Here is a 13,499-nt window from a genome sequence, read left to right on the forward strand (position 1 = left end):
TTTGATATTCCTCTTGATTCATTTCGAGTGCTTCTATGTTTGGTAATTTATCCTGTGTTAATAATTTTCTTCTATCGAATTTCGTATTTACTTCTATTCGCACCCTAACTAATCGATGGTCACTACCAGTGTCGACAGAATTTAGAGTTAGAGAATATAAAGTCAATTTCATTTTTTAATTTGCCGTCTGGGCTGTGCCACGTCCATTTTCTCTGCATATTTTTCTTGTAGAATGTGTTTAAGCAGAATAGCTTTTCTTTGCTGAGGAAATTTGCGAGCATATCTCCCCTGTGATTTCTACTTCCCAGTCCAAAATTTCCAATATATTCATTGTCGTTATTTTCGTTCTTTCCTATTTTAGCGTTGAAATCTCCCGTAATTATTACGTAATATCTTTTTTCTAGGTGTCTGGCTCTTGTAATGTCTTCATAAAGTTGTTCTATAATAAGTCTAAATACTTTAAAAATGAATAAATCATTTTATAAAATAATAGTAATAAACAATGACAAAAATGACAACTAAGCAACGAACTGTCAATACGATGGGATGGCCCTGTCCCATTCAAACAGTGAAGTGAGATTGTGGCCAACATACAAGAGAGAGGTCCTACAGAGAGACAGAGAATGCCAGGGAAAATTTGCTACAACTACCACCAGAGTTGCCAGATGTGATTTTTTAAATCCCCACTTAGAAACTGAAATTCCCTCAAATTTAAATTTTTTGCCGCATTTTAATAAATTGGTAGTCAAATGTAGAGAATAGTGATGTAACAAATGTCATTTTTTGAACATTCGCGAATACGAATGCGAATGCGAATATCTGCTACCGACATTCACGAATGCGGATATTCAGTTTTTTTTAATTTGCTTCTATTTTTGTAATGTTTCCTAAATTTATAATGAAAAGTTAATTTGTATTTAGTGTAAATCAATCTGAATCTTAAGCTTTATTACATAATACCAAATAATAAAAAAAAGTGAAGGCTGATAATGTGAATATACAAGGTTAAGTTCTATCTATCTATTGCCCTTCATTTGTCCAAAGTTGAACGTAGGCCTCCCCCTTATTTTTCCACTCTTCTCGGTTCAGTGCTAATGCTGTCGATCTGGTCCATGCGTATCTTGTTAGGTCATCCGACCATCTCGTCTGTGGTCTGCCCCTTCCTCTTTTGTAGTCCCAAGGACTCCAGTGAGTTATCGCTTCATTCCATCTTCCGCCTCTTTGTCTGCTGTTGTTTCCTGCATATTTCCATTTGAGAGTAGCTGCATGTTTGAGGTTAAATTACCTTTTCTTGATAAAAAAAGATAAGAAGTGAATAGATTTTGATTTTATTAATTTAACATTATCTTAAAATTATTTTTTTTTTCTGGTTCATATTCGCAAAACATTTGCACAAATTTTGCGAATGTGGATGCTAATGCGAATATGCAAAAACATGCGAATATTCGTGGATGCGAATGCGAATACGAATATTCGTTACATCACTAGTAGAGAACAGTAAACCAAAATTATACTACTTTTCAACAGAGGGCCCTGGAAATAATTCATAGGTCCTATCGTATTCGGTTATATGAGACTATAATATACAGTTCTATGTATATTCGCAAATTTAATTTACCATGACTTCTTAAAATCTTGAATAACTGTCGCCCCAAAAAAATCCCCTAACGGTTTCTACTTAGAAAAATTCACCTAGACGCTTTCAAATTACTCCAAAATTGTGGGAAAATACATCAATACAAAATATCTGGCAACCCTGACTACCACTATCAATTTTTTTCTATCTCTATTTCATCCTGGCCTACTCTATCTCATCCTGGCCGCATTAAATTCGCTTCATGCCCATTCCATCAGTATTGACAGTTCGTTGCAACTGAGACAACTTTTATTTTGTATTTACTTTTTTTTTTTTTTTATTAACATCCAAGTTTTTTACAATCTGTTTTACAATGAAAACAATAAGTAAAATTGTTTGTCTTTACAATGGCAGAGAGATGTAAGGTCCAGTGACCAAAGCATCACGACACACACACATTACCTTGTTTACCGGTGAGATGCGCACATACACTGATACGCAAGCACGAAAACTAAAACTAAAACTGGCACAGAACACAATGGCTGGACGCTGTTGAAGGCGTAGCTTCCTCTGCTGTAGGCTCTGTCAGGATCGGTTAGGTAGGTCCAAGGGATCATATCACTTCAATCTCTTCGCTTGTTGAGAAGATTGTGTGCCAGAGTGTTTGGATGTACCCGCAACCTATTTTGATATTGTTCAGAAGATTTTTTGCACTCTTCGGAGACTGATAGTACCTGAAGATCTCTATGTATTGCGTCATTATGGATGTACCAAGGGGCATTAGCGATTGTTCTTAGAGTTTTGGATTGAAATCTTTGTATTTTCATAATATTAGATTTGCTAGCTGATCCCCAGAGCTGCGAACCATATGTCCAAATGGGTTTTATTATTGTTTTGTATATAAGCAGCTTGTTATCGATCGATAGGTGAGAGTTTTTTCCCAACATCCAGTAAAGTTTTCTGTATACAATTCCCAGTTGAAGTCTTTTCGTCCATATATGTTTGGTCCAAGTTAGTCGTTTGTCAAGGTGAATACCTAGATATTTTACGTCATCCTTTTGAGGTAAAGGATGTCCATCGAGATTAAGTTCTGGACATGTACCTCTTCTTAGAGTGAATGTAATGTGTGTGGATTTTGAGGGGTTTACTCTAATTCTCCAGAGTTTAAGCCATTCATTTGTTTTGTTCAGATGTAGTTGCAGTCTCTCTGATGCTATTATTGGATTACCATGAGAGGCCAGGAAAGCAGTATCATCTGCGAATGTTGCAAGTGTTAGGTCGTTGCTTGTTGGCAAGTCAGCCGTATATATTAGGTATAGGATCGGTCCTAGCACACTACCCTGAGGTACACCAGATAGGATGGGGTAGAGTTTTGTATAGGCTTCACTATATTTTACCAGATATCTCCTTTCTGTAAGGTATGATTGAAGCAGTTTGAAGTAAGTGTAAGGTAGGTTTTTCTTTAATTTGTACAGAAGTCCTGTGTGCCACACCTTGTCAAAAGCTTGAGAGGCGTCTAAAAAGGCTGCAGTGCAGTATTGCTTGTTTTCGAGACTAGTTCTTATTGTTGTGTACAGTCTGTGAACTTGTTCTATTGTACTATGTTGATTATGAAATCCGAATTGATGGTCAGGTATGAGACTCTTCTCTTCTAATATTGGTTTTATTTTTCTTAACAGAAGTTTTTCAAACACCTTAGAGATGACTGGGAGCAGACTTATCGGTCGGTATGAGTTGACATCTTTTGGATCTTTTCCAGGTTTTTGAATTAGTATAATCTGTGCCACTTTCCATTGCAACGGGAAGTAGTGCAGACTTAACATAGCATTAAAGATCATAGTGATTATTCTGTAACAATCATCGGTTAGTTCCTGAAGGACCTTACCCGTTATGAGGTCGAATCCTGGTGCCTTATTAGGTGGTATCTCATTATTTATTATCTGTTTAACTTCTTTAATATTAAACTTGGAGATTGGCAGTTCCATTTGATATGGAGCCTCAAGAAAAGAATGAAATGGTTCTTCTTGTTCTAATGGTACTACTCTAGTAAAGGGACTAAATACTGTCGAAAGATGTTCTGCGAATGTCTCGGAATTCTCTGTGTCTGTTCTTGCCCATTTACCTTTGGCATTTTTTAAAGGAGGTATGGCGTCTTTTGGTCCTTTTACTTTTCTCGTCGCCTTCCATAGCGAATAGTTAGTGTCTTTGAATGGAGTCAGATTTTCTAAGTAAGTTTGAATCCCCCTGTTTTTTTCTTCTTTTAATAGATTTTTAAGTCTTCTGGTAATTCTGTTTAGATTTTCTTTGTCAATAGGTGCATGTGTGTTTTGCCATTTTCTCCTAAGTTTTCTTTTTTCTTCAATCATGTTTTTTGCACTCAGAGAACAATTTATGGTCTCCTTCCATAATGTTTGTTCAGGTGTAGCACTCCATCCCGCCTTTTGTATGGAGGTAGTAAGTTGTTGTACTGCATTTTCAATTTGTATTTCTGTTTTAAGTGGCAAATTCGTTGATATTTGTTCTGTTAATGCACTTCGGAATATGTTCCAATTTGTTTGGTTATTGGTTAGGACTGGAGGCTTATTTCTGAGTATGACTTTGGAGTCTAGGTCAATTAGAATGGGAGAATGATCTGACGAGAGGTCCCAGCATGATTGTATTGCTAAGTAGTTAAGAGAGATACCTTTAACCACACAGAAGTCTAAGAGATCTGGTGTTTTATTTGGATCTGTAGGCCAATAAGTTGGTTCTCCTGTAGATATGTGTTGTAGATTGTTTCCTATTATCGACTTCAGCAGTTGTCTACCCCTTGTTGTGATTATTCTAGAGCCCCAGTGATGATGTTTACAGTTAAAGTCTCCTGCTATGAATTTGTGTCCAAGTGAACTAAAATAGGTATTAAAGTTATACTATTTTTCAACAGAGGGCCCTGGAAATAATTCATAGGTCCTATCGTATTCGGTTATATGAGACTATAATATACAGTTCTATGTATATTCGCAAATTTAATTTACCATGACTTCTTAAAATCTTGAATAATTGTCGCCCCAAAAAAATCCCCTAACGGTTTCTACTTAGAAAAATTCACCTAGACGTTTTCAAATTACTCCAAAATTGTGGGAAAATACATCAATACAAAATATCTGGCAACCCTGACTACCACTATCAATTTTTTTCTATCTCTATTTCATCCTGGCCTACTCTATCTCATCCTGGCCGCATTAAATTCACTTCATGCCCATTCCATCAGTATTGACAGTTCGTTGCAACTGAGACAACTTTTATTTTGTATTTACACACACAAAATATTAATATAACAAAAAAATCTCCAAACGTAATAATATTCAAAATAACTAAGTAAGTTCGAAAGTAAAAAAATAGAATTTATTTACCTTAATTTTCTTCATTTGTGGCAGCTGTATTAAAAACTTGAAATAAAACGCCAGTTTTCTTAAAAAAACCAGTTGGTCTAACCAAGGTTTTAACACGTCCAGTGCTGATGATGCACCAGTGCATCAAACTATTTCTTGTAGAGGGGCGGATGGCACACCAGTGCGTCATATGCCATATCGAATATAATGTTTATTTATGTGCTAGCACTTGTAGTGTGTGTATCGTAGGAGTGATAGCACTTGTGGTAATGTGTGTACTTATTTTGTCTTGTTTTTGACTCTTATATAACACACACACTAACAATAATGGAGATCCAAAAATTTCAAAAATATGTATCAGGCCCGCAGGAATGTTACTAATATATGAGTAGCACTGAATGTGTTAAGCATGTTGGTTTGAACCTGCCAACCCTGATGATAACCAAATAATTTTTCAAATATAATGTGTAAAATAATTTTGAATTCAGTTCCGCTAATGAGCTTGAAAAGTAGAAAAAATGTTTCAATTTCTCTTGTGTAATATTTATTGTCTAATTATTTTAACTGTACTAATATCCACATATCAGTTCTAAAATCACTCATTTGCAATGATTAATGGAATCTTATCTCTAAAGCGGCTTCTCGAATTTCTTAAACATTCATAGGTACCAAACATTGATAAAGCCACTTTGTTGAGCATTCTGAGAGATTTTCTTTTCAACTATACCATGGGTTTTACTGCTACTACATCGGCAGCAGCCTGCTAGTAAAGTCATGTAATCTAATATTGAAACTATGATTATAGCCTCATGAGTACATCATACTCTTAAGGCGGAGATACATATCTGCGCCGCGAACTCTGCGATGTGTGAGCGCCACGCGTTCGTGGTGCGGTTAATGTTTATTAAAATTTTTCATTTTGACGAACCTTCCGCGATCCAGAGGAAACTTACGAACATTTAGTAATTGTAGATAATTAGTATTAAATGTGGGTGCCTACACTGGATCCGTTTTTCTCCGATCAGATCAGATCCGATATCGGCCGACGCCGACGTCGGAGTACCTTCTCCTATTCTCATCAAGAAGTGTTTGGTTTCATTCCGATTGGTTGCAAGTTGAGTTGCAAGTTGGTTGTAAGTTGGTTGCAAGATGGTTGCAAGCTAACATGTTTAAATATATTCAATGTCATCATCTCATTTTCATTTTCCATGGTAAACATCAATAAGTTTAATATTTCCTTCCGACCACTCCATTACTAACAAATATTCAACTCAGGCGCCCCAAAACCAACAAACCACTCGCAAACCCGTCCAAATACGTATTGCGAACCATCAAACCATTTGTTGAAAAGCCGACAGAAGTTAGATCGTGGTGCTCCGTGTGCGAGCCACTTGAAAACACATACTAATCTAACAAATATGCTGTGTGTGAGCGGCTCGCACACCGAGCAGAGCGCATATGTATACCCGCCTTTATATTAAAGACTTGAGAGAACCTAATATCAACAGCGGAAAAGCAGGAACTCATAAGTGACAAGATGATTTTATAGAAGACCAAAAAAACCGAATAATTTTTCATTTAGAGCATATCTTATTATGTTTACTAGTACCGTTTTCTGTAATTTAAAACCTTCCCGAATTTTCCCAGCTTTAACCGCTGGTTAATAGGTGCCACTACACTTATTCTAAAGCGAAAACCGAAATAACTCATTTTATGCAAATTTGTCAATTACCAGGTCCTGTCTTTCCGCCGTCGATATGTAAATATGTTATACTTTTTGTGACCAATGTACTATCCAAAATAACAAGAAAATCGTGAAACACATATTATTGTTCAACTTAAAGGGTATTTAGACAGAAATTGGCATTTGTTTATGACCAAATGCCCAGTTCAAAAGAATAGTCTGATGTTAGTGCTGTTTGCTTGAACATAGATCTTTACTTTGCTTGTTACTCTTACCTTGACTTAAGATGCCTGTCCTTTGTTTTTTCTTTTTCCACTCGATCCGAATTCTTGTAGCTCCTCTCTCGAGATTTACTTCTTTTGTGATGCTTACTCTTATGATGCTTTCTTGGAGATCTACTGCGAGATCTGGACCTACCCATTTCGCTTCAATAAAAATCTATGGGGTTATAAATATATGAATCGTTGTTGTTTGCAGGATATATTGTGTAGCAGTGAGTAAATAAGTTAAATACAGTGATTTAGCTAGACCAAATTGATTAATCAAATACTTAATCGCTTCACCACCAAGCACAATGAACTTATCAAACTAAATGTCAAATTTGTGACATCATAAACGTACCGCTGACATTGGGTTGTCAGTTGTCAATGTTTCCGGAAATACGTATTCAAAAGTTTTCCATAAATATTTTCCGTAACTTTTAATGGCACTATTAGTAAAATAATTAAGTTTTAACGGATCTATTAGCTTAACAATTAATTTAAGATCCGTGGATAGCATAAATTAGCCTTTTTGTTTTAATAGCACCCTAAATTTAGGCAACTCCTAAAGTAATATGCTGTGATTAAAATTGCCTATATATCCTAAGGAGGCGTCGCGACGTCAAAATCGTCGACGCCGGCGAGTAAGACGTTTGTGTATTTTTAGAGCAAAAAGTGTACAGCACCACGTTATAGTAAATTATATTGAAATCATTATTTAACATATCGTCTAAGAATGATGGGTAGTAATGTAAATAGTCGAAAAATTAGCCGATCAATACCGAAAAACAAGTGGTGTTGTTGATGATTGCTAAAATTATGACCTACTAAAACTTATACGGGTGAGTTAATCATGTGTGTTTGGGCCAACAAGAACTAGTTGGCTATTTCGGTAGGTTCAGAAACCTTTATTATATTTTTGTTATATTTTCGTCTGGTGAGAGTCTATTGCAAAACTATAAAACCTGCGTAATGTTTTTCATGCACTAAATTCTTTATTAGTTGTAATAAAATTTTAAATATAGAAATATTTTAAGGAATGATGCTGTAGCATTAAAGAAATAAAGAAAAGCGACCAGTTTATTTATTTGATAAGTCATTGAAAAGGTTTAACAATGGTTTTTCAAAGCCACTTTTAACAAACGTTCAAAAATTCTACAAGATTGTTATTAAACAATTAACAAGTTGGTTATAATGGCCAAAGGAACATATATTTTAGTCTTAGTTGCTAGTTTGAATATTGTGTTAATTATTATACACCCAAAATAGAGATTTTACTTATAACATTCAATTTAGTGTCATCTAAGCTAACCTAACCTATCAGCTACAATTCAATTCAAACAGAAACTCGTATTGAAGGAATAGTTTAATAAATATAAAGTAAATGTATTGGTATTTAAAGATACCTACCAGAAAACAAAAGATATGCATGAAAATCATTATTCGACCGTTTATGTCTACTGCCGGACATGAGCCTTCTCTAACATTTGCAATTTTCTCTATCTTGTGCAGTTGTTATCCAGTGTCTGTTATTATCTTTAAATTATCTGTCGATCTGATAGATAGTGGACCTATGGGTTCCTCTTGTCAGCCCTTTGGTATCCATGCTAAAATATAGTTTTTACCTGTAACCTGTTTTTTTCTAGGGAATGGTCCATGTCTATTTTACTTTTCCCCCTGCATATTTTCTGATATATTCTACCTTTATCTTTCTTCGCGTATCGTTGTCTAGTTTTCTATCTTATTATTTGTGTTATTTCTGTCTCGTAGTTCTGTTTGAATCTTGTTGTCTCAGTTTTTGTAAATCAAGTTGTTCTGTTGTTTGTTCAAGCCTGTCTCTCCTGTTTCTCTGTCTATCTGTCTCTAGCGCTTCCACATTTAAAAAGTTCTGCTGGTATACGATATTTTTATGTGCTTTATTGCATCACAGATTTCTTGTGTTGAAAGGAGTTCTACCCACATAACAATTTCATGTTCTTAGTAGATTCATAGAACATACTTTTCAGAAAAAGTATATACTTAGAATATGCGTAATTACCATTGCGAATGTGCAGAGCATATACTGAGTATATACTACATTACAGTACTTAAACGTTCTATGTATATACTTAGAATGTACTACCGCACTTCTTTTCAGTATATACCAAGAACATTTTAGAAGATTCTAAGGAGGTGCTATAAACCTTCTATTTATATACTTAGAATGTACTATCGCACATATTTTTAGTATATGGGAAGAATATTCCAAGGAAATGCTATATATGTACCTTCTAGTTACATACTTAGAATGTACTAGGGCACATATTTTTAGTATATGGGAAGAATATTCCAAGGAAGTGCTATATACCTTCTATGTATATACTTAGAATGTACTATCGCACATATTTTTAGTATATGGGAAGAATATTCCAAGGATGTGCTATATTTCTCAGAAGTATGTTTTCAACATCACCCAATCTCATCCTAGGTTCTACTAATATATTATATTTACATATATTCTAATTGCATATGAGAATGTATTATTACATTCTACAATATTACGTACAAGGTAAGTATAAAATATATAAACTTCAGTTAGTTATATAGGTACCTATGTATAATAAATATTATATGGGTAAGTAGCCTATATATAAAATATAAGTAATATATTTAGTTATTATGTGCACATCAAAATAAAAATGCTTCTTATATAATTATATAATAGCCAAATATATAATATAATATGTATGTAAATTACTAAAATTTATAGGTATCTATATACATTATACATACTTTTACTTACTAGGTATTTAGAAAATATTGAAGTACCAATATGAATTTATTATTTTCAAGCTGCTTTTTATGTTCTTAAAATGTTTTAGTCCTTGTAGCTAGAAATACAGTCGCTTCGTCCTCACAGCGTAGACATAAATGCTTTAACTGTACTGGAAACTATTTTCATATTTTGCCTTTTTGTTACCTACCCCCTTCCCTTGTGCAGGTATAAAATATGCAATGCAAGGGTCAGAATGACAATGAATGGCCGTTTCCGGATTCCCGAAAATTATAGGTAAAAATATTTTTATGGTATAAACTCAAATCAAAATGGTGTATTCATTTCAATTGAAAACGAAACGAGAATTTCTCATTTTTCTTCAATAGAATTAAGTTTTAAACTTTTTTACCATACAATTAAAACGGCTTAAAAAATGATGAATTAGATAGTTCAGTAGTACCTACCAAAATACCTAAATTTTATTAATTATTCTTAACGCGAAGTTGATAATCTATAGGCTAACATTATTCTTCTTCCTATAGGTACATACAGTATATTCTTTTTAAGATATTTTAAAAGTATATACAAGTATGTGTTAAGCATATACTTTTGCATATACTTACGCATATACTAAGAATATTCGATTAAGGTATATTCTAAGAATAAACTTTTACGAACATTCCGAGATACTACGTACACGAATGTGCTCAGTATATTCGGTGCAAGAATATTCTTCGAAGCACATGCAAAGAACATGAAATTTAGAATGTTTTTTATGGTACATGCTATGCTTGTACTACGCATATACTAAAAAGGATATACTTCGACGAATGTTGGTAGGATATGCTTAGAACATGATGCGAACATCATTGTTATGTGGGTAATGATGTTATTTTTGCTCTTTAGGGTAATAAATTTGGATCTTCTGTTTCAGTGGGGAGCAGTCTTTTAAAGTCTATTTACAAATCTATTTAGAACCTTACAATTCTTATCTTTTTATATTGTTTTCACCCAATTTTGAAAAAATGTGAAAACTTTGAATTATCCACGTCCGTCTGTCCGTCCGTCCGTAAACACAACTTCTCCGTCATTATACCAGGTAGAATGATAAATGAGGTGTCGAATGAAAACTTATAATCCACGGATGGCACTAAAGGTGAAAATTTGACCTAGGACTTTCGATTTTAGAAATACAACCGGAAGTAGTTTTTAAAGTCACTGGCATAGTACAAGTGATATATTATTCGACGCGCCTTAGCAAGACGAGAACAAATATATTATACTTCCGGTTTCATGACTGTCTGTTAGTCTGTCCGTCCGTCCGTCCGTAATATATAACTCCTTCGTTATTAATACAAATAGAATGACAAATGAGGTGTCGAATGAAAGCTTTTAAGCCAAGAATGGTATTAAAGATGAGAAATTTGACCGCGGACTTCCGGTTTTAGAGTTGAGACCGGAAGTACTGTTTTTAAGGTCACCGAAATAGTATAAGCGATATATTACTCGACGTGTCTTATCAAGATGAGAACAAGTGTATAATTTTAGCTTTTATATCATTTCTGGTTAAAAAATTCTAACCGGAAGAGCCGGAAGTTTCGGTTTTGAAGTCATTTCCGTTTAAACAATTATGACCGAAAGTTTAGTAAAAATGACTCAAAATTAGTGAAATAATATATCAATGGACGCAAAGTTACACAAATAGTTCAAATATCGACTTCCGGTTACACTTTCGATCACTTTTGGTGAAAACCTAGGACTTACGAAGTCCAGTTACTTGTTATTTTTTAAATCGTCACCTTTTTTATTTGTATATTCTTTATTTGTAATATTATAATAAACATTTTTTTATTATTCTTAGAATATGGCTCTGGTTATGCTTCCAAGTGACCTACCCTGGTGGGATTCAGTCAAAAGATTACTAAAAAAAATTGCAGAAACCAAAAATTCCTCCGAGTTGATAGATAAAATGCAAAAAATATATGAAATGTGCAAGTAAGTTATTATCCTATATTTATTTACAGCTATTGAAAAAAAAAAAATGTAATTTAACGAGGCCATGACCGAAAAAACTTTTTTTATTGCACTTTTCAAACTATTTTTAGTGTAAGTTTAGAGCCCGACGAGGAAAGCATTGATCCCCACCAGTTTGCAGGCTTCATGAACTTTTTAGATAACGATTTAACAAATGAAGAAAGAAGTACATTTTTTTCCAAAACGTTACCCAACTTGGCAACCAGAGCTTTAAAAATAAAAGAATGTCGGCCAAAAAACGGCCTACATTTCAGTTTGCAGCAACAAGGTGAGTAACTTCTTTATAAATGGGATTAGCACATGTTTTGTTGAGATCATCATCATCATTAACCTGTACGTGTCCACTACTGGATATAGGTCTCCCTCCATCTTTCTCTGTCTTATGCGGCTTGAATCCAGTTACTAATAATACGCTTCAGGTCGTCGGTCCATGTGGTTGGTGGGTGCCCTCTGCTTGTTAGTGTTTCTTCTCGTGGCCTCCACTCATACGTTTTATCTATCGGTTGTCTGATGATCTAGCGACGTGTCGATCCTGCCCAATTCCACTTTAGGGACGCAATTCTTTTAACAGTGTCTGTTGTTTTTGTCCTAAGACGTATTTCTTCGTTTGGGATTTGGTCTCTCGGGGAGACACCCAACATCTGGCGCTCCACGGCCCTCTAAGTTACGCGAATCTTGTTCACTATCCTTTATTGAGATACAACAAGTGAAATGATATACAGGGTGTTTCATTAATAATTGTCCATATAGTAACTAGAGAAACCTTAGCACAAAATACGAAGATTTAACCTAAAACACTTAAATAAAATGTGCTTCCTTACTGAGTTACAGAGTTTGCTCAGCATTTAAACACTATTCGACGTATCCTTTTCATACTTGGCAAGAAGTATAGTTACTATACAAACTACTGAATCATGTTAAACAAACGTTTCTGTCTATTACCAGAGGCGTACGACGGGGGAAAGTGAATGGTTGACCCTTTCCAAATTCTACGCCACTGGCTGAATTGCTATTTTAGTTCAATTTTTGGATTCTCCAATACTTTCTATGAAAATAATATACTCTTTATTCGTAACGATAAAGTCATTAGTTTTCGAGATCTTTGAAGTTAAAAATGAAACGACACGGTTATTTTGATTAATGTATTGTGTCACTTCATTTTTAATTTCAAAGATCTCGAAAACTAATAATTTTATCGCTACGGATGAAAAGTATATTATTTACATAAAAAGTATTAGAAAATAAAAAAAATTACACTAAAATAGCCATTTCGTCAGTGGCGTAGAATCTGGCAAGGGTCAACCAGCCACTATCCCCTGTCGTACGCCTCTGATAGTAGCTAGAAACGTTTATTTATCTTAATTTAGTAGGGTGTACAGTACTTACACTTTCTGCCAAGTATGATAAGGATACGCCAAATAGTTTTAAAGTACTGGGTACAAATAATTTTTAAATCTTAATCATATGAATCATATATCATAAATTAATCAAAATAACTGTGCCGTTTCATATTTAACTTCAAATATCTCGAAAACTAATGACTTTATCGTTACCAATAAGGAGTATGTTATTTACGTAGAAAGTATTGGAGAATCTAAAAATGGCACTAAAATAGTAATTCGTCCAGTGGCGTAGAATTTGAGAAGGGTCAACCATTCACTATCCCCTGTCGTACGCCTCTGGTAGTAGCTAGAAACGTTTGTTTATCACAATTAAGTAGGATGTATAGTATTCACACTGTGTGCCAAGTATGAAAAGGATACGTCGAATAGTTTTAAAATGCTGAGCAAAAATAAATTTCAAATTTTTAGATAAAACA

General features: G+C 34.3%; 2 protein-coding genes across 4 annotated transcripts in view; one reads left to right on the top strand and one right to left on the bottom strand.

Moving 5' to 3' along the window:
* The window catches only part of LOC114331306 (UPF0430 protein CG31712), a 36,874-nt gene extending 29,641 nt beyond the window's left edge, over window positions 1–7,233 (bottom strand). Inside the window, exon 1 of the mRNA XM_028280831.2 lies at window positions 6,907–7,233. Coding sequence (XP_028136632.1) covers window positions 6,907–7,052 — 146 coding nt within the window. The 5' untranslated portion in view covers window positions 7,053–7,233. The remainder of the gene's footprint in view (window positions 1–6,906) is intronic.
* A 301-nt stretch (window positions 7,234–7,534) lies between these two features.
* Window positions 7,535–13,499, top strand: part of LOC114331307 (uncharacterized) — a 41,155-nt gene continuing 35,190 nt past the window's right edge. For 2 of the 3 annotated variants that reach the window (XM_028280832.2, XM_028280834.2), the window contains exons 1-3: window positions 7,535–7,733; window positions 11,508–11,641; window positions 11,752–11,948. In XM_028280832.2, the coding sequence (XP_028136633.2) occupies window positions 11,511–11,641; window positions 11,752–11,948 (328 nt within the window). In that variant the 5' untranslated portion in view covers window positions 7,535–7,733; window positions 11,508–11,510. Of the gene's footprint in view, window positions 7,734–9,680; window positions 9,941–11,507; window positions 11,642–11,751; window positions 11,949–13,499 lie in introns of those variants that run through there. The other variant, XM_050661851.1, reaches the window with a different exon arrangement.

The sequence above is a fragment of the Diabrotica virgifera genome, chromosome 1, assembly GCF_917563875.1.
Source record: "Diabrotica virgifera virgifera chromosome 1, PGI_DIABVI_V3a".
Taxonomy (NCBI): domain Eukaryota; kingdom Metazoa; phylum Arthropoda; class Insecta; order Coleoptera; family Chrysomelidae; genus Diabrotica; species Diabrotica virgifera.